The sequence below is a fragment of the Sabethes cyaneus genome, chromosome 3, assembly GCF_943734655.1.
Source record: "Sabethes cyaneus chromosome 3, idSabCyanKW18_F2, whole genome shotgun sequence".
Lineage (NCBI taxonomy): Eukaryota > Metazoa > Arthropoda > Insecta > Diptera > Culicidae > Sabethes > Sabethes cyaneus.
Window position 1 is genome coordinate 62,571,619 of NC_071355.1, and position 23,395 is coordinate 62,595,013.

At 41.8% G+C, this 23,395-nt stretch overlaps 7 protein-coding genes across 9 annotated transcripts in view; 4 read left to right on the forward strand and 3 right to left on the reverse strand.

Moving 5' to 3' along the window:
- The first annotated feature begins 1,263 nt into the window (after positions 1-1,263).
- Positions 1,264-4,786, forward strand: LOC128741389 (cullin-5). 2 transcript variants are annotated; one of them, XM_053837181.1, is made up of 6 exons: positions 1,264-1,703; positions 1,840-2,175; positions 2,286-3,337; positions 3,398-3,518; positions 3,577-4,260; positions 4,330-4,786. In XM_053837181.1, exons 1-6 carry the CDS (start codon positions 1,695-1,697, stop codon positions 4,465-4,467), a joined length of 2,340 nt encoding a protein of 779 aa, XP_053693156.1. In that variant the 5' UTR covers positions 1,264-1,694; the 3' UTR covers positions 4,468-4,786. The 2 variants fall into 2 exon arrangements, with proteins under 2 accessions (XP_053693156.1, XP_053693157.1); XM_053837182.1 differs by having other exon boundaries at positions 1,849-2,175.
- LOC128741390 (uncharacterized) lies at positions 4,776-5,664 on the reverse strand. Its single transcript, XM_053837183.1, has 2 exons — positions 5,443-5,664; positions 4,776-5,385 (listed from the first exon to the last, which is right to left on the reverse strand). The coding sequence occupies exons 1-2, from the start codon at positions 5,535-5,537 to the stop codon at positions 4,776-4,778; spliced, it is 705 nt and encodes a 234-aa protein (XP_053693158.1). The 5' UTR covers positions 5,538-5,664.
- A 368-nt stretch (positions 5,665-6,032) lies between these two features.
- LOC128742726 (30S ribosomal protein S18) lies at positions 6,033-6,655 on the forward strand. The gene is made up of 2 exons (XM_053839173.1): positions 6,033-6,161; positions 6,218-6,655. Exons 1-2 carry the CDS (start codon positions 6,062-6,064, stop codon positions 6,601-6,603), a joined length of 486 nt encoding a protein of 161 aa, XP_053695148.1. The 5' UTR covers positions 6,033-6,061; the 3' UTR covers positions 6,604-6,655.
- LOC128742725 (COMM domain-containing protein 2) lies at positions 6,487-7,483 on the reverse strand. The gene is made up of 3 exons (XM_053839172.1): positions 7,362-7,483; positions 7,228-7,305; positions 6,487-7,162 (listed from the first exon to the last, which is right to left on the reverse strand). Exons 1-3 carry the CDS (start codon positions 7,426-7,428, stop codon positions 6,651-6,653), a joined length of 657 nt encoding a protein of 218 aa, XP_053695147.1. The 5' UTR covers positions 7,429-7,483; the 3' UTR covers positions 6,487-6,650.
- A 302-nt stretch (positions 7,484-7,785) lies between these two features.
- LOC128741676 (MYG1 protein) lies at positions 7,786-9,222 on the forward strand. The gene is made up of 2 exons (XM_053837637.1): positions 7,786-8,228; positions 8,296-9,222. Exons 1-2 carry the CDS (start codon positions 7,918-7,920, stop codon positions 9,038-9,040), a joined length of 1,056 nt encoding a protein of 351 aa, XP_053693612.1. The 5' UTR covers positions 7,786-7,917; the 3' UTR covers positions 9,041-9,222.
- LOC128741674 (pseudouridylate synthase 1 homolog) lies at positions 9,174-10,757 on the reverse strand. The gene has a single exon (XM_053837636.1). It carries the CDS (start codon positions 10,650-10,652, stop codon positions 9,321-9,323), a length of 1,332 nt encoding a protein of 443 aa, XP_053693611.1. The 5' UTR covers positions 10,653-10,757; the 3' UTR covers positions 9,174-9,320.
- An 8,455-nt stretch (positions 10,758-19,212) lies between these two features.
- Positions 19,213-23,395, forward strand: part of LOC128742023 (regulator of G-protein signaling loco) — a 101,130-nt gene continuing 96,947 nt past the window's right edge. Inside the window, exons 1-2 of one of the 2 annotated variants that reach the window (XM_053838200.1) lie at positions 19,213-19,376; positions 19,511-22,131. In XM_053838200.1, the coding sequence (XP_053694175.1) occupies positions 19,552-22,131 (2,580 nt within the window). In that variant the 5' untranslated portion in view covers positions 19,213-19,376; positions 19,511-19,551. Of the gene's footprint in view, positions 22,132-23,395 lie in introns of both variants that reach the window. The other variant, XM_053838201.1, reaches the window with a different exon arrangement.

Genomic DNA, 23,395 nt, shown 5'->3' on the forward strand with positions numbered 1-23,395 from the left:
CAATAGTAGTATCTTAAAATGAAGGCTAAATTATAATTTCCCGAATAAATTTTCCATTTGATTTTTTTTCATCTGACGTCACATAACTTCAAACCCCCCCTCCCCCCTACGTCACAAATCGTTACGATTAGCTCTACCCCCCTCCCCCCTATAAGCGTGACGTACTTTATGGATGCTCCCTTTTTGCGTTCGTCAATGCAGCCCGAGCTGCTGATACCAATCACTCGCGATGACTCGCACTCCCGCTCCGCCCGATTTGGTTTCGCTGCACCATCTGTTTGTGTCTTTCCACGTTCTGACAAGTGAGCACTGTGCCTTAAGGCACTTTGATATGCATTGACAGACATTAAAAATCAAAATTAATCCTCTTATTGATGTGAGCGCCACGTAGCGGGAGCATTACCACATGCTTTCAAAATGGCGGCTGAGCTTTTACACACGTTGCGAGACTAAGATGAATGTCTGTTCTCTGTGTCCTCACCTTATATGTCGATTAACATTTGAAAGGGGCGGATAAGTCAACTGTCAAACAGAGCGAGTGAGAGTTCATTTTCCTATGCTGCTCCAGCAAAAAATAACTCTCACTCGTCGACATATGAAATGGTTCAAAATAATGGACGCAGTGGTGAGAGTACCCGACAGAAGAAGAAAAAAAAGGTGAGGTGACAGGAAAGTGAAAGAAGTGAGGTGAGGTGAAGTGACTGTGAGAATATGGCTCTTTAACCACTCGAGGAGATTTCTGGCTTTAGTTTTCAAAAGGTCGTATAATCAACCCTTTTGCATGGGTTATGCGTCCTATTGAAAACTAAAGCCAGAAATAACCATCGGACTGTCAAATTTTAACTAAAAAGTTAAAAATTTCGCGAAATGGTTCACAGCCTTAGTAGCCGCCATTACGCACGCGAAAAGGTGGATACATTAATCTCCCTATCACAGACAAATAGACATAACACTCACTACCCACTCGTCGCACGTCGACAGCAGTCATTTAAAATTTATTGTTGGCTGGGAAAGTCCTCATATTTGTCAGAGTGGCGCTTATCAACGAAAGGATGGAAAATGGCTCATAAAAAATACTTGCTTGATCGCGAGATACTCCTGCGAAATTTTGCAAATAATTTTTTACGAGTGTGCTGCGGTTTTATTGCACCTTTCAAAACTTTTCAAGTACTTTGAATTCATTGACAGCTATTTCGTCGAGCCAAATGTCATTATATTTAGAAAGTTTGTGCAAAAAAGTCTCTCTCCGGCAAAATAGCCAACTTGCGTAAATAATTCCGAATGAACTGGCAGTTTTTGTTTGAATTTACATAATTATTGATTCAGGTATCGCAGTTGGTAATGTGAACATTAACTATTAGCAGGAAATAAGTTAGTTAAACCTCAAGTTTACGCTATAATTGCAAACAGTGGAGGCATTAAGTAGATCGCAGCGTAGGGATACAACAAAGGTGACATCGACATCGCCTGACCTCGTCCTTTTCAAAGTGCTGAGTCCCTTCTTATGCCAGATTTGCCGATGATTTTGTTTTCGTAATCTTAGGATAATATTTAGCGCAGTAAAATAATAGAAAAATAGCCGCCACTACTACGCTGGTGCAAGCTGAGATTTTCCCTCCTGCTGATACTTCGATCTCCGCTGGTTCAGCCTCATTCAGCTGCCGTAAAAAGTCGTGCCTGAGTTTTTCAAGGCAATGTCGAAGGTATGTGACACTATGACGGGACCAACATACTAATTGAATACTATTCAGTAACACAGAGAATTATTGCTTCAAATTTATCTTTTAATCCTTGCACAAAAAAAAATGGCAAACTTGAAGTATGTTGAATTAATTTCAGTTTTTGCAGTCCAACACATCTTTCGAAGAAAAATGGCCTCAAATGCGACCGATCGTATTGAAACTGCTGAAGCAGGAACCGGTCACACATTCCGAGTGGCAGGATCTCTTTTATGCCATCCATTTGGTGTGTCTGTGGGATGATAAAGGACCCAGCAAAATCCACGACTGCCTGCAGGAGGACATTGTCATGTTCATCAAGCAGGCGCAAAGCCGTGTGCTGGCGCAGCGCGAAGAGCAAGCTCTGCTCAAGGCCTACATCGTAGAGTGGCGAAAATTTTTCACCCAAAGCGGTTACCTGCCGCTTCCGTTTTGGCAGCTGGAGAATGCCTTCCAGGTGGGTTAGCTTTTTTGTGTCACTAAGAAGCCGCTGATTAAATTGAAAGCTGCATTATTCCGTATTGATGACGATGTGTTTTTCATATTGAACTCATTTCTACTACGCAGGGTAAAAGTCAAGCATCGAGCCACAACTCCAGTAGCAGCTCATCGAAAAAATCCAACCATTCCGATGATAGTATCGTACGAAAGTTGATGCTAGACTCCTGGAATCAGAGCATCTTTATTAATATTAAACACCGACTGCAAGATTCTGCTATGAAGCTAGTGCATGCTGAGCGAAACGGGGAAGCATTTGATTCGCAGCTGGTGATTGGAGTGCGGGAAAGTTACGTGAATCTCTGCTCGAACACGGAGGATAAGCTGGAAATTTACCGTGAAAATTTCGAAGCTGCCTACCTGCAAGCGACTTCAGCTTTTTATCGACTTAAAGCAAGCGAACATCTACAAGCTGATGGAGTTAAAAGTTTCATGGAGTACGCCGATATGAAGTTAAGGGAAGAGGAAGCGCGAGCGGAGCGATATCTCGAGCCGGGAAGTATCACAGCGCTAGCTCAATGCTGTGTTACGGTGCTAATTGAAGATCATCTGCCCACTTTGTTAGCGGAATGCGCTCCTTTGATTGAAGGTCGAGAAACCGAACGACTTCAATTGATGTTTCGGCTGCTGGATCGCGTTGCCGGTGGTGTTGATCCTATGTTAAGAGATCTGGAAAATCACATTGTTCAGGCCGGTTTAGCCGATATGGTTGCCGCTGCCGATGTCATCACGCAAGACTCGGAAAAATATGTCGAACGACTGTTGGAACTCTTCCGTCGCTTTAGCAATCTCGTCAAGGAAGCTTTTAATGATGATCCACGTTTTTTGACGGCGCGAGACAAGGCCTTCAAGACGGTGGTTAACGACATTACCGTGTTCAAGCTGGAGCTTCCCACCTCCGCAACGGCGATGGCTCGTGGTATTAAGTCGGCTACACCCGAGTCCAAGTGTCCGGAGCTGTTGGCAAACTACTGCGACATGCTGCTGAGGCGGACTCCGTTCAGTAAGCGGTTAACGTCGGATGAAATCGAATCTCGTCTTCGCGATGTTTTACTGGTGCTCAAGTACGTAAGCAATAAGGATGTTTTTATGCGCTATCATAAGGCGCATCTCACGAGGAGGTAAGTTGCTGTAGTCTGAGAGTTTTAGCTGTTGGGTTTGAACCCGCTTTCCCGTTGCAGATTGATCTTGGACTCCAGTGCCGATAGCGAAAAAGAAGAAGATATGGTCGAATGGCTCCGAGAAGTCGGGATGCCAGCCGATTACGTAAACAAATTAGCTCGAATGTTCCAGGATATTAAGGTAAGCACATTTGAAGCGTTCGTAGTGGGGTTTCACTGATTCGCTTTCTTTCCTGTAGGTTAGTGAAGATCTGAATACTCAATTCCGAGCCCAGACCACTCGTCACGATGCAATCAACATCAAGATCTTGAATGCGGGTGCTTGGGCTCGCGGTTCGGAGCGTGTTTCTGTGAGCTTACCGCTCGAACTGGAAGACTATATTCCCGAGGTAGAAGATTTCTACAAAAAGAAACATTCCGGCAGAAAGTTGCTCTGGTACCATCACATGAGCAACGGGACGATAACCTTCGCCAACAATTCGGGCCGGTTCGATTTGGACGTTACCACATTCCAGATGGCCGTGCTATTCGCCTGGAATCAGCGCCCCAACGAGAGGGTATCGTACGAGAATCTGCGTCTTGCAACCGAACTGCCGGATCCGGAGCTGCGACGAACTTTGTGGTCGCTGGTGGCATTCCCTAAGCTAAAGCGGCAGTTGCTGCTGTACGATCCGATGGTAGGAAATCCGAAAGACTTCGCTGAAAATACCCTTTTCTGGATCAATCAGGAGTTTGCGCTCATTAAAAATGGTAAACCCCAGCGACGTGGCAAAGTCAATCTGGTGGGACGGTTACAGTTAAGCACCGAACGATCCCAACAGGAGGACAATCAATCGATTGTTCAACTGCGAATATTGCGCACTCAGGAGGCCATCATCAAAATAATGAAGATGCGAAAACGATTGAGCAATGCGGCGTTGCAGGTAATTGGTCTACAACAGCAGTGGATTGCTCGTTACGCTCTAATCTAATGTTTGCTTTCTCTCTTTCAGGCCGAATTAGTTGACATTCTCAAAAACATGTTCCTACCATCGAAGAAAATGATTAAGGAACAGTTGGAGTGGCTCATAGAACATAAATATATGCGACGGGACGATGACGATATTAATACATTCATTTACATGGCATAACCTGGAGGTAACTTGTTCAGCCATAAGGGCATCTTTTCAACGGGTGCGGTTCGTCTGCGACACATTGCAAGTTGTGTATTTTAGCTTTCCGGGTTGTACGCGCGATGCTGCTCACAATGAGCAAACACCACCAGCGTAAACTTTCCGGGCTAAAGTGGTAATTAAGAACAATTGAATTGATTGGTACTTGTGGTTTACTTGTTAATAACTGTAAAAACCCAAAATAATTGGAATTATTAAGTATGTGATGGAAACGTAAAATAAACAACATTGTTTTAATGACAAATCAACAAAATTGAAGATTTATTTCATAGATAAAGATTTGATCCCTCAACGAATTTCAACTGATAGTCGATGTCACATTCTACGGAAAGTAGTTTCAATAGCTGCAGTACGGGCTTGGAAGAAACTGAATCCAGAATGGAGGAGTCCAAAAAGCAAACGTAAGCAGAAGCCATCTGCTGACCGGTGAACTTTCTGTAACTTAAAGCACCTGCTGAAAGACCGGTAATAACATTGGGAGCTTCCAGTTCTCGAATTTCACTCAGTTGACCGTTAAGAGATCGTATAAAACACGCTTTCTCCTTGTCGTCCGCGCTGGTTCCTTTATGCATTACACTGGGTTGGAATGATATTGCAATCACTCGCTGCGCTGAGCTAAGCCATGGGATTAATTTCTCCGTTATTCGTGAAAAATTGTTGAGGATTTTTTCCTCTGATAAACAAACCAGCATTTCCTGTTCTGGAATACTGTAAAGGTATGTTGAGATACCGGCCAGCCGAGCGATTGGCGATCTGCCCTTCAATACTGCCGTTCCAACGAAACTCGTGATTGCTTGGCCCTCCAGAATGAGCAGTAGTTTTATGCTGTTTAGCTTCTGCTCGGTGTTATCCTCATTCAACCAATTCCATTCCAGTCTAAAAGAAAGATTGATTAGCTTATGGTTGGTAAAGAAAAAAGTCGGCACTATTTACGGTGGCAATGGCGCTCGATCTTCCTCACTTTCATCATAGTCATCCCAGAAGGCTCGTGTTGAAGGCTCAACAATTTCTCCAAAATCGAGACTCATTATTTAGATAAAAATAAAGCTAATGGTAAAAACTTCACAAAGCACTTAAACTATCTAAATCTTCGAGGACTACTGTAACGGATGCGTAAGTAAATAAAATGATGCAAAACGCGTCGCTCGTCAAGGGACTCGAGGAGGGAGACTTGAAAAGCTTGAAAACGTTGAAAACGAACTCGATAGTCGATAGTCGATTATCATCCAGTTTGACGTAAAGTAAGTAATGCCAAAAGTTTTAAAATACAGTAGTTTTTAGTCTTTTTCGTTTATTATGAGTTTACTTTACGGCGTTTGAAGTAGTACAAAAAGCAAAAGTTAGCAAAGTCAATCCTTACTAATTCAAGCAATTTAAGATATAAATGATTTCACTATATATTTAAAAAAAAAACGTTTTAAAGGTTATAAAAAACAATTGCAAATTTTCTGGCATCTCTGATTTCGCTAGATTAGCTGTCAAAATGAAACATTAAAAAACCAAGCAAAAAAAACATTGCATTTTTTGGAATCAAAACAATACTGCTCGCAATATGGCTTTGCTTAAAGCAGCTAAATTAAGTGGATTTAACTTTCTTATCCAAAGCAATTTGAGATCATTCAGTGTAACAACAGCGTGCAACCTTAAAGAGAGTAAGTAATTTGATTAATCAATCAACTGAACACAGTTAGAGCTCCTTAATTTACAGTCAAAGAAACGCTGCAAAAGGATCGTCTCTCAATCAGCGCCGATTACGTTGCCTCACCCAGAACCGGTCAACTGCTCAAAGAGGTTGCCGAAGCCAAACAAAGTGGAAAACAATTCTGTCCCAAGTGTACGCTGGGCCTGGACGTCAAGCATACGGATGTTTTGATTCTGAGCCAGTTTCTCCGAAGCGATGGCTGTATGCTACCACGTCGGGTGACGGGGTTATGTAAGCGTCAACAGCGCCGAATGGGAGCCCTTGTTATCATGGCACAGAAAGCGGGTCTAATGCCGAACATGAACCCATCGTGGAGCAAGCGTGACCCCAAGCAGCGATATCAGTGGAAGAAGTACAACAAATACTTTGACGAAAGTACCATAAAATGTTAGAAATAAATTTATTGTGAATAAAATACAGATTAACACAGCGGAATGGGTTATTTCTGGAATGATTTGACAAAGTTTCTAACTCTATGCGTTTTAGAATCAATCAAAGCCTGTTCTAGGACTTGAATCAAGTGAACCAGACTGGTTGGATCGGTTTGTAAGAGAATTTCCTGGCGCGTGCTCGATTCGCCTGTTGTGTCTGCTTCCTGGGAAAGTCTTTCCTTATGTTCGTTAACAACTTCACTGTCAAGGTGCAGTTTCATTGCAATTATCGGTGTGGCTTGCCGATGCAGCGATCTTGAGGCCACTTTAGCCTCCAATCGCCATTCCAGATCGCGAAAGTGCAACTCACTATCCGTCGAATTCTTCAAAATATTCTCCACCAATTTACGCTTACTGCTCACAAACTGCCAAAGGATATCTATTTGACTGTCGGTAAAATCAATGGTTTTCAGTGTTCGAAACTCTTCCTCACTGATGTGCAGCTTTGTACAATCCATTAGCAGGCATACCAGGGCCTCAATGCAGGATTTGATGGTCTCGAATGTCGTTTCAAGTTTTTCTGCAGAAAGAAATGAATAGACATGTAAAACTTTATAGGTATTTGCGACTGGATCTTTAACTCACTTGCAGCAACGGTACATTTCTTTTCATTGATTCCATTGCTGATGTACTCGATAGCTAGTTTGCAGAATTCGACAAGAACTGTGGGAATAAACTTAATGCTAATATGCTTGGTGTGGAAAAATAACCACTGATACCTTCTTCCGGTTGACCCAGAACAAATTTCAGGTGCTTATCCTGCTCTTGTTTTATCAACTGAGCCATTTAAAATTGAAAGTTAGCCAATGTATCAAATATGTTTCTGGTATTTATACACTTTCATTGAATTTGAAATGAAAAAATAAACATAATTCCAAATGTAGCAGAAAGCAATTCTTATTGGAAAGATTTCGGCAATCGTACATACAGAAAATTAACAATACCCAAATTTACGTGGTTTTCACTAAAATTCCCGCATAAATCAGTTAATTCGGATAAAAGTTACTTAAATTTGGTTTTCAACATTTTTGTGTGAGTGAATTCACCGATTTTACCGCCCATAGATTTGACACTATAAACGTCAGCCACAGCCATAAAAAAATGTTTCGCCAACAGCTGTCAAAGTTGGTTACCGCTGCAACCGCGGTAAAATTCTCCGAACAAAATTTTAATACTTTCACTACCTTCACTACCCGTCGTGTTCAATTGCTGCGGTGTAACTGTTTGCTGAGAAAAATAGGTGCACGTGGAAAAAGTTCGGCCAATCAATTAACAATGAGCACCTCGCCAGATGTTTCGGAGTCCAAACGCTTCAAGGATGACGAAAGCTTGGTGATCGGTACACATGATGGCATCTTCCACTGCGATGAACTGCTAGCATGCTTCATGCTTCAACAACTTCCGCGTTATGCTAACGCAAAGATCCAGCGAACACGGGACGCCAAACAGCTGGAACAATGCGACATCGTTGTGGATGTTGGTGCCGTATTCGATCCGGAGAAGAACCGTTTCGATCACCACCAGGCGAGCTTTCAAGAAACGCTAAACTCTTTGCGGCCGGAGATCAAAGTGAAGCGTGCGATTCGGTGAGTTCAAATTTAGTCCATTTTATCTTTTTCAATATTAAATTAAGTTAATAATTATCACCCCTAGGTTAAGTTCCGCTGGTTTAATCTATACCTACTTCGGAGAGGAAGTAATTCGACAAGTATTGACGAAAAACTCGGTTCCAACTCCGTCAGACGATCTGATACGGGGCGTTTATCGTAAATTATACGACAACATGATAGCTGAGTTAGATGCCATCGATAATGGCGTTCCCATGTTCGACGGCGAACCAAAATATACCATCAATTCTCATCTTAGCGGTCGGGTTGCTCGGTTCAACCCTGCTTGGAACGAGGAAGCCTCCGATGCGGACGTAATCAAGCGTTTCGAGCAGGCGAAAGCTTACGTGGGGAAAGAATTCGTCGATAGTGTTCTATACTATTCGGTTTCCTGGTGGCCTGCCCGGGATCTGGTCGCTAGTGCAGTGAAAAACAGACTGAACATTCATTCGTCGGGTGCAATTCTGGAGCTGGAACGGTTTTGCCCCTGGAAGGATCACCTCTATGAGTTGGAGGACGAGTACAACATCGTTGGGCTTTGCAAGTATGTCATCTATTACAACAAGGAAAACGATTGGCGCGTTATTTGTGTGCCACTGCAACCAGCAAGCTTTGTTTGTCGTAAATTTCTGGCTGCCCCTTGGCGTGGTGTAAGAGACGAAGAGTTGGCGACGATCTCAGGAATTGAAGGATCCAAATTCTGTCATCAAACCGGATTTATCGGAGGCAATACTACGAGAGAAGGAGCACTTCGAATGGCTGTTGCGAGCTTAGAAGCAATTGATGAATAGGAAATCGTGTTTAAAATATTTAGCAGAATTTCACCTCACATTCAGATTAATTGTTTTCATTAAGTTACCTACCATTTTCTTGGCATATTGTCAAATATTTTGACGACTGGATTGTAATATTTGACCTGTATTGTATGGAATTGATAAATAAAAATCAATTGTTGAATAACTTTATTCGACAAACGTTTTTAATGTTTTCTATAATTTTTCTTAAGCTCTAGCGCTGAGTCGCCTTGTAGTAGTAGACTATAGGATACTGTTTATACAAGATGAAGTAAAATTACTCATCCTCATCAACTTCCGTATCGTCACTTTTTCGCTTACTGCTTGACTCATATGGTTCGCTTTCGTTCCGCGGTTCGTAGCTGTGCAGTGGCAACGTTTCCAACCATTCCACCATGGAGTTAGTTGTCAGTTCCGTTTTCACAATAGTGGAAGCAATGTGCTTCTGGAAAAAGTCCTGAATTTGCTCATCCTCCTTCTGAAAATCTAAAACCTCGTGACACCCATCCTGACCGTAGCGAGCGTTGTACTTCTCATAGTGGATCCGACTCAGCACCAGCCCTAAGCCTGGGGCTGTTGGAATGCCGTAACGGACTTCTTCAAACGCTTTGAGGATCGTTTCTGCGGGGGTTAAGCCACGAATCACCGCCAAGGTCAGACCAACCATCTTCCGAATCTGATGTAGCATGAAACTTTGCCCTTTAATTTTTATGGTGGCAAATTCAACTGTCGTTTCCTCCGGAACAAACGGAGCCTCACATTCAAACGACATGATAAACCGTTTTGACGAAGGATCAATAAACTCCTTTCGGCTCGTGAAATTGTGAAAATTCTTTGTTCCTTCGTAAAGTTTCAGCGTCGTGTTGACCGTTCGTAGTCGCTCTTCCGGCAGTCTATACGTTTTGATATCAACTTCTTCGTCATTTGAAGCAAATGCAATCGTTGGCAAAGTATACGCATACGTGCGGGCATCACAATTGGACTTAGAATTGAAACCCTTAGTCACACGTTTCACAGCGAATACTCGAATCTGCGGTGGTAGATCTGCATTCAGAGCATCCAAGTCCAACTTCTCCGGCAACTTCAACGAAACCACCTGCGTGGCCGCAGACACACCTTTATCTGTTCGAGCAGCGCGCTGGAATTGAATCTGCTGGGGCTGCTTGAAGGCTTCATCACTTATCCAACCGTGCTTCAGCATCGCAACCAGCAGGTCTTCCTCGATGGTTCTAGTTCCAGGATTTCGCTGCATTCCCAAATAGTCCACCCCAGAGTAACCGAGCAGTATGATGCATTTGCGCTTCTTCACGCGTGTAGCCGGATCAAAATCTTTCACCGCTTCCGGATCTGCGGGTGGATCCTCCCATTTCCGTTTTTTTACAATTCCATTGTAGCGATTCTTTCGAGCGTCCTCTTGCTGTCTTTTTTGGCGATGTCTCTCCTCTCCCCGCTCTTTGTTCTCGGATATTTTTTGCTCTACGGCTTCGGCCATTTGGGCGAGAAATGTTGCCGCCCGCGGACTGGGTACGGATAGTGCACGGCTGTAAATTATGCTGCTGGTGGAACTAGGCCTCACAACTAATGCACAACACCGAATAAAATTTAACATTTACACAAAAACGTGTAAACCTTGAGTTGTGTTAATATCACTTATCTGAGTTTGATAATTTGCTTCAAAAAACCTTCAGTCTGCATATAAATTTTTATTTTCAATGAAAACACGAGGAAGCCGCTACAAAACAACATATAAAATAAATTTGGAGAAGTGATGCCACTACCAATATAATTTCAAGAGCCACAATGTATATGGTGCCGTTCAAATATTGCGACATTAGCCCCTATTTGGACTACACTCAAAATAATCCGCACATAACTAATGGAAAATTTCCATATGAAAATCCTTATGATTATTATGTGCCACATATAAACACAATCCGCCCAGAAGTACACATGAAAATTATATGCATATGAATAGTATGTGCAAATTTTAAAGGTAAATTTTAAAAACACATAAATGGTAACTGTTTGGCACATAAGAGTATGTCAAATCGAAGTGAACAATAAGTTGTTTTGCAGTCGTGCGTGTCTTCATATACAATTTATGACTGTGAATTATAAAGCAGTATAGACGATTGCAATATTTGATTATATCTTAATCATATATTCAGGAGTATTTAGTTGCGTGTTGTAAAAACTACGCAAAATAGAATTACAAATAATTGTCAAAACTTTTGCACGTATAGCGCCTCCACTTTGGTACATATATGTTCTTATATGGCGTGAAATATAACTTTTTCGTTCAAATATGATTTCGTATATCTCAGTTGCAATCGAGATATACAAACCAAATGGTTTACTGGGTAATGTATATACATTATCTGAGCATGTGCGATGTTTACCACGCGCACTGCAGCGACACTGTCATTCTGTATCCAGCTTTTTACGCGCTATAATGGCGGACGCTATAAATTGTGTTCGTAATATGCGAACAATCTTTTTGACAACTCTGCATCCATCAAAACTGGACACTCTTCTCCTGTAAGGCAGTGTTGCTCTTTGTTTCGTTTATGTAAAAGAAGGAGAGCAATAGTTTTGTTTACATTTCGCTAATTTTTGCTCTCCTTCTTTGGCGTAAACAAAAGAAAGAGCACGGTAGTGTTGCAAGAGAAGAGTGCCAGATTTGATGTATGCAGAGTTGTCGAAAAGATTGTACGCATATTACGAACACAATTATAGCGTCCGCCATTATAGCGCCCAAAACGCTGGATACCGTGGACCCCCGTTCGTTTTACCGTTTTTAAACTGAACACTTTTTAATTTGAACCCCGTTGGTTTGCACGACATGCAAATTAAAAATGGTTCAAATGTCATTCTCAACATGGCATCATTTGTTTATGCAGACAATGCACATAAACACGATTTGTTTGTACTGGTCTAGCATGTTTAATCAGTTTCATAATCTGTTTCCCAACGATTACGATAGAAATTCGATCGGAGAATGAAATATTCGCTGCTTGCAACTGGTAACTAAATCAAACCATCAAAACAATAACAAAGAGCAGGGCGGCCAGTTCATACGAGTTTCAGCATATTTAGGGTGGCCAGTTGTTCAAATTAAAAAGTAACCCCGTTAGTTTGCATGAGGAATCGTTCAAACGAACGGGGGTCCACTGTATCCAGCTTTTTACGCGCTATAATGATGGCCGCTATAAATTGTGTTCGTAATATGCGTACAATCTTTTTGACAACTCTGCATACATCAAATCTGACACTCTTCTCTTGCAACACTACCGTGCTCTTTCTTTCGTTTACGTCAAAGAAGGAAAGCAAAACTGTGCGAAATGTAAACAAAACTATTGCCTTCCTTCTTTTGCGTAAACGAAAGAAAGAGCAACACTGCCGTACAGGAGAAGAGTGCCCAGTTTTGATGTATGCAGAGTTGTCAAAAAGATTGTTCACATATTACGAACACAATTTATAGCGTCCGCCATTATAGCGCGTAAAAAGCTGGATATGCAGCTTTTTACGAGCCATAATGGCGGACGTGTTCGTAATATTTGAACAGCATTTTTGACATTTTCTTAATACATCGCACGTTTTCTTTCCGTACATTCCTTTAGTTTTACCATGAACGCGCGGAAAGAAAACGTGCGATGTATTATAGGGTAATGTTAAAAATGCTGTTCAAATATTACGAACACGTCCGCCATTATGGCTCGTAAAAAGCTGGATTGATTATATTGCGACATTTGCCCCTTTTTAGACTACACTCAACCCCGGCTAATATGAAAAACAGCTCGTTCAGATTGGGCGAGTTCATTTTTAATCTGAATATTTGGTAACTCTATTCATTTTCACACACACACGCAAGACGCGCACCCTATGAACTTGTTGTTTTGATTTGACGAAAACAAACGTTTTGAAAACATCTCAAACATGCGCGAATTCTAAAGGTCCGGTTTGTATAATACGAAATTGGCTCGGCAGTTTCGACTAAAATTGACTATTTTGAGTGCTGGAGAGAGATAAGTTGCATATGAGCTATGTTGCCAAAGCTCCTGAGCAAGAGGAAACGCATTAAGATATTTTGCTCTTTTTTAATTTACCGGTCCACTTTAACGTCAATTGTTTGTGACGCTTGATCGGTTTTTAAAGTAGAATCAATATATATATAGAATGCCAGTGTCGCTGTTTTACTACAGGACTCATTGTGGTAAACATGATGCTAACAATCTGTATCAAGTCTGTGAATCGGGAACTTCATTGTCAAAGTTGCTCGTTGTTATTTATCTGTTCTTTATCTGTGCGCTGGTTGGTGCTGTCATCAGTGCGCTCATCGCTGTGTTTTCATGCCAGTGAAATGTTTTTAAACGTTCTTTTTCTTTTCGTCCGGATGAATTGAATCCCACAACTGCGCCCTTTTGCACCTCAGAAATTTGCAACAAGCGAAGTTTCCAATCACATTACTTGGCAGCCATATTTGAAATTTTAAACTGGTTGTCAAAGTTTGACAATGAGATTCCCCTTTTGATGAATCTCAGGCAGACACACATATGTATATATAATGTAAATACATTATCTGAACATGTGTGATGTTTATCACGCACACTGCAGCGACAGTGGCATTCTAAATATATTGATTATACTGTTTTTAATTGGGTCCTAAAGCCCTATGTCGTTTTTAGCTTGAATCGATGAGGTTAGGGTTAGGAACACATATTTTGATATTCAATTTTATATTTTTAGGCTATTGCCGTTAATAACCTTTTTTTAATTTTGTGAAATTTTGAACAAAATATAAACATTTGGGCAACCTTATATAGACAAACTATAGTTGTGCATGGTTGTGTTTAGCGGTGTCTAGACAACACGAATTATAAAAAGAAACCATAGTATGTCTTGAAATGTCACGGAAAACTTTTTGTTTACCTTCACGCTCATGTGATAGTGTGTCAAAAAGTCAAAAGTTGCAAAGTCAGGAAATAGCTTGGCAATCGCGACCTAAAACATTTTCTGAGTTTACAGCACATTTTCCGGTTCCGGTCATCTCAGTTTAATTAAGGCCTTTGTCAAAATCAGCAATAAGCGTAGTGACTGCACTTGGTCACAGCGTGGATGGCTTCAGTTTTCGGATGCAACACCCGCCATCGAGATGCGACCGTGTTTGGTTAGAAACGCACAGAAAATTTTGGTCTGCCGTTCGCCCTACTGCTGATTCACATCGGAGTAGCAGAACATACCAATCTGATTGATAATACGGTACCAGTTTCGGTTGGCGTTTTTTTTTTCATACTGTTCTGCGGGGTCGATTGTACCGAGATTATACTGTTGGCCACTTGGCTTGGTTGGCCATCAGTTTGACATCATTTAGTCATTCTTAGCGCAAACTAGATTTGGACAAAGTCTAGCACCGTGAATCGATGGATTGGAATACATTGCCCGAATCAGAACTTTTATCCGATAACTACCCAATAGAAAATTTTGACAGATGCTGTTTTACGCATCTATCGACGAAATAGGATGCCGAAGAAATCAACCTATTAATCAACCGACTTCGTCGGATCGCGTTGGGTGGTTGTCTCCGTCACCCGACGCATTGGTATATTTAATCTGTTACCGTCGGGTAACGATTAAATCAGATGATGATCGGTTTACTCTGTACAGAATGATGTTTTGACAGCTAAGTCTGATTGATTTTTGAACAAGGCCAGTTTACTTCTAATTTACTTGTTCTTTATTTGAATAGCTAGGTAAGTATCCTTTACATAAAAAGACAGCTGCATTGAATTTGTAACTTATTATCGCTATTTTAGTTGGAATTTCGCGCTGAAAATTATCGTGCGACTATTTTTTCCTATCGGATTGTGGAGCCACACAACGGAGATAGAGGTTAGGTCCAGTAACAAGCTGCTCTTGACTCGGTTTATATCTTCCTTAAAGGAACTCCGTCCGGATCTGCGTCGCCGTCAATGAGGCATGGAATCGAAAAGGTCCTGCGACAAGTTCATCTCCTTTGTCACGATGGGAACGGATTGGTTCTGCGGAGGAAATTGATCGATTGGCTTCATGAAGGATGAGCAGGTTAGTGAAATTAAACTATAGGAGTCAATATAAGTGTTCGTGTATGTTCCGCAGAAGAGAGAAATTTCTTCAATGAACAGCTTTTTTCGATTCCAATTAATTACCTTCTGATCGTTACAGGTTGTCATCGCGCCGACGTCGCTCGTGCTATTTCAAGCAGTCTTCTTCGTTCAACTCGGTCTTGGGCCACTGGTCGCCAATTCTCAGAAGTCGAAAGTCGCTTTTAAACTGGTCGAGCGATACCGCACGGTGGGCATCTCTGTTCCTGAGGCAGGAGGAGTTGTTGAAGAGGGCCACTTTCAGGGCATTATTAGGAGCATTTTTATTAGAATTAGGTTTGGTTCTATAGACTTCAATATAATGCTCAAATTGATCCACCTATTTTGTCTGTATTGATAAATTTTATGTCCCGAATAATCGACCTATTTCGTATGGTTCCGTAGGTTACAAAATTTCCTCCATCGATTAATCCACCTATTTCGTATGATTTACGTATTTCGTCATCTGATTCCTCCACCGATTTGTAACCGATGGTTACAAGTTTTTGTATTGTCTCCGCCAATTTAGTATGCTATTTCAAACTGCTCGAAAACGCCCCTTCCTAAGTCCACCCCCGAGCAAACTGTCGACAGTTGGAGTGGTAGCTCTCCAAGTCTGCGGACGGAGAGATGATTCCGAGAGGAAAGTTTGCTCCGATGTGGATAGCGAGTACCCATCGCTGGGCGAGCTGTCATCTGTGTGGGTTATAGCGTTCCACGTCTTATAGACGGATCGGTAACTCAGACGGGACGGCTCGACCAAATGGAACACAAGCATCGTATGGGTTATATCATTCCATGTCTGCGGACGGAACGGTAACTCACGGTGGGTAGCTTCATTAATACAACCACGAATACTCGCAACAGTATGGGTGATAACCATCCAAGCCTGCGGGCGGACGGATCACTCATACATAGCCGTGTTCAGAGGTATCGAAAATACAACTAAGGCATTCAATACCACAGGGGGATACTACCGAGGGAATTGTTACCAAAAACGGCCTATTGTTTGAAATCGGAAAGCTTTTGAAAGCCCGATTACAAACATAGAGAAGCTTTAAAAGGCTCAACGCAAATATTCAAACGGAATTCGATCTCGAAAATCTAACGAAGTTAGAGGTGCGCGCGGTGAGTCGTAAGAAAAGTTTTTTAAATTTATTGTGAGTTGTTGTATTGTTGTTTCTTTGTGCAACGAGAAAGTGTTTAGTTTAAAGTGGAATAGGTAATTGTCCATTGTAAAAGTATGGTGTACAAGAATAGCTAATTGTCAAGAATAATTGTAATTGTAGTTCTACGAGATAACACCCACAAAAGGGAAACTAAAGAACCATATTAGTGAACCCAAATCATAGAAACAAAAGGTAAATTAAGTTTAAAAATGTGAAAGTTGTTGCTGGTGTACATAAACCTAAGTTTATGGTTAATGTGATACTGTATCTGATACCCTCCGACAGGGCCTAGAGGGCCTTTTTGTTCTCGGTTCTATTCCACAGTTCGACGGAGTGCAGCGGTTAATCGCCTCCGTATTGATCGTTAGTGGCGGCAAGGGCCGGTTACGTCTACCATCGGCGCCGTTCGACGTTATTCACACCACCCGCGACCAGGGAGATCGACCCGTGCGTCCACGGGCTATTGAAGCCAGCTTCGAAGAGAACCATTCGGGGGCCTGGACAGGCCTAGCACGTTAGTGGAATCATCGCCGAATGGAGAGGAGCATCGTGTAAAACCGAAACCAACTTAGTGGTACACCAGCCAAGTCAAAAGCGCAAGTACAGTAGAATAAGAATTGTAGGGCCCAGGGAAAGAATAAAACGGTACCGTAAATTGTTAAACCAGTCTTTGCCACAAGAAGCAACATTATCCACAATTTTACATCCGGTTTGCTATTCGTCTTTCCGAACTCAAAAAGGAGTGGTTAGTCCTCGTCGTTGAGTTTTCATTCGCAATTTTGATTGGTTATCTGGTTGGTCCTCGACAGCATCAGGTCAAGTGGTTACATTTTCCCTCTGGTAAGATTAACACCCATGATTAATGGTTTATTTCGGCATCTGCTGTGTACGAGTGAAGTTACGTGCTTGTATTAATTTGGCCCCGAGACACACACCCTATTTCCCATCTGCATTTCCCTTCCCCAACCGCTGAGCAGTTAGAGGCTAACAGATTTGATCGGCTTTGGTAGGCAAGTTAACTACATACACCAATTAATCCACCTATTTCGTCGGTATATTGACAAATTTTATCTCCCGATTAATCAACCTATTTCGTTTGGTTCCATCAGACACCTTTATTTCATCACCCGACTAAACAGCCAATTTAGTCGGTTTTTGTCGATCGATTAAACATACCGACGAATCGGTAGATCGCCCTGTTAAACTCTCATAAGCGTCGTTGCAACAATCGGCCGATTCGTCGGGTCCAAAATCGGGCGATTCAGCCGACGCGAACCTACTAAATCGGGGGAAAAGTAGGGGGGATTTTTTATCGGGTAGTTCAAATTTGATGTTCCACTTCCTCACGACCAGCAAAACGCAGACAAGCACAAGAGACAACTGCGAAGCTGTAACTGTCAAAACGATCAACTGCTCTAATCAATGTCAAAGCAGAGTTGCCAGTGAGAAAAAATTATCATTGTTGCCAGAAACGTGTTATTTTCGTTATGTCAAGGAAGATCTCTAATGTCAAGGGAGAATAAATTACAATATTTTTGTTTTGAATTTTTTAGTGCTCTGCATCTTTTTAAAAAAGAAAAAACTATACTCTGGTCGTCATAATGGGAAGCTTTATCGTTCCTTCTAAAAAAATCATCTTTTTATCACAAATTTTAGGACCCAATTAATGTGAACGCATTCATACCACCGAGGTACAGATTAAAAATGTTCAGATTAAAGAAGGTCATACCAACGGGGGTTCACGGTACCCCGATTTACACGATTGTGATGTCGAATCTCACACACGATTTCGCTCAAAGAAAATGAAGTGAAAAAGAAGGGGAAGAAGGAAAAAGAAGTCAAACTCATTAGTAGATCAAACTAAAAGCCACTCTAAGTAGTGTCAGATTAATAGTGCAAAATGCGGTACGTTGCATTAAATGATTATCACAGAAGTCTAAATAGTCATAAAAGGGGCAATACTGATTTTACTTGCATTTGGTCTACAAATTCCTTGATGTATTTCGCGTTTTTGATGCAATTTGCCATCCCATTGATATCTTAATATCGTGCTGCAGTAAACGTCAGCGACAGCATGTCCTGGGCTCAAAATTTGACAGCGGGCCCAAATCAGACTGCTGGCAGTTGAGTGAAACGCAGTGCTGACATGCTATCTCATTTTCGCACACACGAGATGTTGGCGGCGAAAACATGCCTGCCTGCCAATGGGGTGCAATTTGCAATAAAGACGGATTAGTACAACCGTTAACGATGCTCTAATAGATTCTTCGCTATCTGAAATTGTACTAAAATAACGTCAGAAAGCGAATTGTGAACACAAAACAAAATCCAAAGTACCCAGAGAAGTTGAAGAGGAAAAGCGAAAAACGAAAAAGAAGACCAACAGATTTTGGACGATGTTAGCTTCATTCATTGCTTTTTCGTCCTGGTTGGCTTGTTGTGTAGTGTTTTTGTGCAGCAATATCTGATCTTTCGATAGCGAATTTCTCCCGGCAATTAGTACCAAATTGCGCAACAGGTGGTAAATTATATCGTTTTGGTGCAGTTTACTGGTGTTCTGTGTGGGATGGTGCATTTTTGAACAAAATTCGAATGACTTCAATTCGTCCAGCAGCAAGGAACGAACGGGTCAGTAGCATCAGCATCCACTTTCTCATTGCGTTCGTCGTTGCGGAATGTGGTGGTGTGCGTGTTTTATGAGAAAAAACATTGTACCAATCGGTGCATCAATTCAAAGGTGCTTCCCGAAAAAAGCAACTGTATACAACATCTTCCAGTGATTTCAATGTTTTTAAACGCCGAATTACGTGCAGTAGCGTTAGTTAAATGTAATAAAAAAATGTGACTTCTGTAGAAAAAAAATTGAATTTACATCATTAGTTTGTTGAACCGCAGATAATGACAGCTTTCTACTTGATCGATGTGCTTAAGTGTGAGTGGTAAATGTACGCGTCCAGCGGAAAGGAATGCAGATATTGGGTAGAGAAACAACATTGAGCGAAATAACTGAACGGTCGAAGATCACCCGCGGCAAGAGCATAGGAGGTAGGAGATGCAAATACGCAAACTGCGCTGAGTGGTGAAATGGTTTTGCCATCGTTACATTTTTCCAATTTTCCTCGTTTCGAAAGGAACTCCCCGTACGTTCGTTGAAAGCGCTGATTGTTTTTGTTTTGAAGATTTTAGATCACCTTTGATTGCTGGCAAAGAAAATTAAATCATGCACGGCCATCGGAGACGAAAGAAGAGACCGAACTATGGCATTCGTTCGGTGGAGGTGAATAGAGGCCTGAACGGGTTTGGATTTACGATTTCCGGTCAGCAGCCATGTATACTATCCTGTATTGTGGCGAATTCCCCAGCCGACCAGGCTGGATTACGAGCTGGCGATTTTCTGATTTCAGTGAATGGTATGAATGTGTCAAGGTTGCCTCATGAAGCGGTTGTTCAGCTAATTGGAAATACATACGGAGCGATTAAAATGGCCATTGCAGAGAATTACTACTCCGATAGTTCCGATGAGGATATTTTATTTCAGGGAAGTCAACAAAGATCGAGACCAAAGTATCCTCATCATAAAACTAAATGCAACCGTTCGACGGTAATGGGCAAGCAACCGAATAGCCTCGGTAATGTAGCAACCTCAACTCCGGCAGATTTGGTTGTAACTTGCGAAGAAGCAGCATCAATTGTTGTAAACGATTCACCAACGGCATACAATGTAATCTTGAGTCCAAACGCCAGTAGTAGCTGTGATATTTCCAACGTCAGTGCAATGGTTCGATTGGTTCAACTTAGCCAGGATCAAAACGATGTACACGCGGGTCCATCGCAAAGTCAGTCAACAGGTCAAGAGATAGCATTGGAATATAAGGCTGTCGTTGGCTATCTGGGAACAATTGAAATGCCTAAACAAATTGCCACGAGTTCGAAACTACAAACTGTCCGAAGTTGCATCCGGAAAATGCGTCAAGAAAAACGTAATCCCACGACGGTTCTAATGACTATACTTCCATCCTGTTTGAATCTGATCAACACAAGCAATGCCATTATAGCGAAATACTCTTCAGTTAGGTTGAGTTACGTGAGCAGCAGCAGCGAGAATGATAACCGATATTTTGGGCTAGTCACGTCGGCTATTTACGCCGATGGCTTAATGTGTGAGAACTCAGATATTCTGAACCAACGGAAGGATGTTGTGATTTCCAATAGTTGTCATGTTTTTGTGATAGACTCGAAGCTTATAGAGCATGCAGCACATTTCGAAAAAGCAGAATTATTAAAAATAATCTGCACGAAGGATCCGATCACTAATCTCTGTTTGGAGTTTCCGGGCAGTTCGGAATATGTCGTGAACTTGATTCGAAGTATGTATAATTTGAAAGCTCCAATCAAACCTGAATGTCCGACAGCGGGAAAGCCACCAGTAGCTCGTAGTTTAAATTTGGATCACGCTGTTCGTGCTTATCCGAGAGTTCTTAATGATCCACGTCTCAACCCGAGAGCAATGGAAGATCCTCACGATATGCTGGCATCCAATTCTCCTCAGCCCAGCAATCACAGCGAAATAACGACTACTTCCAGCAATTCGGATTCCGGAATTGGTTTCCACAACGACTGTCGAAACATTTCGGATCGCATTTTGGTGGTAGATTTTCCCGGAATACCTAATCATCAACAAATTAGTAATGTCCGTGCCCATTTTCGCAAGTCACACCCTTTCGGTTTGTCTGGGCGACCGGTGGGAATTATAAATGGCCTACCTCCGAAGTTGGATCCGATTCGTAACATACGGTCGACAACTCGGCCTGAGGTTGTTCCTCAGATTTACCATGGAAAATCTAAATCTGCCGATTATAGTTATTCGTTGTCTGCTGGTATCGACAGATTGACGGTTCGAGCACGTCCGGATCCAAAATCTTTTATTTCCGATCGTTCCCCTAGTAAGGATAATGCTTTGAACAACATGAATGATCAGTCGTCAGCTAAATATGAACGGATATATCCCGATCATCCGGGCAACCAAGCAGCCGACAGCAACTGGGCTGTTGGCAAAACGGTGGATGACCAAGGTAATGTTGTCCAAGAACGTCCAGTTGATGTGCCCCAGTTAAAGGAGGTGATAAATGATTTGGAACGATACAACAGTGATAACGTAAAGAATAGTCTGCTAGCTGCTCGTTCGTGTGACGATATGATTCTGTCGCTGGAGAAGGAAAGTTTCGAGCCGAAGGTACAGCTATCGGTTGATGATTTGACGCTGGTGGAAAAGCAGTCTCAGGTAGAAAAGGAACACGTCTTTCTGCAGCCTACAAAACCGATCAAACGATCTAAAAAGGTTTGTGCACACAAAAGTAGCGGAAAGCAGAGTTGTACGGGAGCGGACGATACGTCCGTGGAATCCTCTTCTAATCGATCTTCGCAGCATGGTGGTGATAAGCTGATGTCATACAAACTAAGTCCAAAAGTGTTCGGACTGGCACGGCCGATGTCGATGAGTGTTGAAAATATTTCCAGTGCTATTACCGTTGTAAGTGGGTTTGATGGCGAGAAATCACGCAAAGACGAAACAGAAGGTTCCGGCGGTGAACGAAGAAATAAATCAGTGAAAAGACTTAGTGGTGGGTTTTCCGCAATCTGGGGAAGTTTGCAGGAACTGAGAAGCGGTGGAAAGCACGACGACTCCGTAGCGATCATGGAACGGAGCACTAAAGGCGCCCGAAAAGGGCAGGAGCGTCATTCGAGTGGATTGAAGGTTATAGAAGGAACGTACAGTGAGCCGGATCTGCGGTTTGATGAGGTATGTATGATATACATAATAATATGCTTTAATGATTTGCACTTTTACTATACAAGTACCCGTTAGAATAGATTCTTCCTAACATTTAAGAAATGTATTTCTCAAGCTTAAAGTTCTAAACATATTTTGATATCAACTTGTAAATTCTATTGGAATTTACGTGACGTAAAAGAGCGCTGAGTACAATTTGAGAGTTCTTAAATTTTCTGAGTATCAAGCAATCGATCAAGTAGGTACTTGAGTTCAATGTCGCATATTCAAAACTCAATTCAAATCAATTGTTGAATTACAGTAATACCACAAATGACGGCACATCATATATCAGAAGTGTTTTTCTCTTTCGCGTCAAAAACTTTAGAGAAAACGAAAGTTCTTTTCCACATTGGCTCAAAAACATAAGAATGTCTTTTAGTTTCAGCTGTCTAACAGTATGCTCCTCTATATAGGGATGTCCAAAGACCCGTAATCGCATTGCATTTTTGCAGGACAGACACATATAAAATGATATCGGACTCACAAAGATCACAAGAATAATACTTTGCACATTGAATAGTGGCCATATGATAATTGAGTTTACAATGACCAGTTAATGCTCTAACAAGAATCTTGGTAAATTCTTTGAAAACGCTGGGTTAGGCTCTGCCAAGACTGCTTTAGTTTGACGGCATGTTTCAGAATTTCGCCAATAGGGGACGTGCTCAGCTGAAACCCAACAGTGAATTATTATTCCAGTGTCCAGTTACCCGCAAACGGTAGACACATAATAGTACATCGTGTTTCAGAAAAACATGAAGAGGGTTGATACCCAAAAGTGCTTAGAGGGCGTTAATTGGAGTTGGAGTGAAAGCACCAGTCATTGCCATGAGTATTGTTGGGACGTTTTCGGACCTCTTTTCAGTACGCGAATTTATGGATTTAACGCGAGCTCAAAGCTGATTTTAATAGAAAGAGAAATAGGTTTTACAAATGTGTTACAGTGTTTAAGTAGGTATTTCAGAGTAATTTATGTAACATAATGAAACTTACATTTAGTCTCCTACGTGTATTCTTCGATCCAGGAATGCCTTCCACAATTCTAATTATAATTATAGCTCTCACTGTACGTCTCTATGTGATAATGGTTGAACAGAAAAGATTTCTAGTTCGGAAGCTAGCGTGACAGATAGCTGTCAATAGGTGTAATTTGGCCTGTCGCAAAGTGTGACTGAACGAAGTTGCATATGATCGCTTGGCAGTGGTGCCGTTCGGCCCCAACAAGTATCAT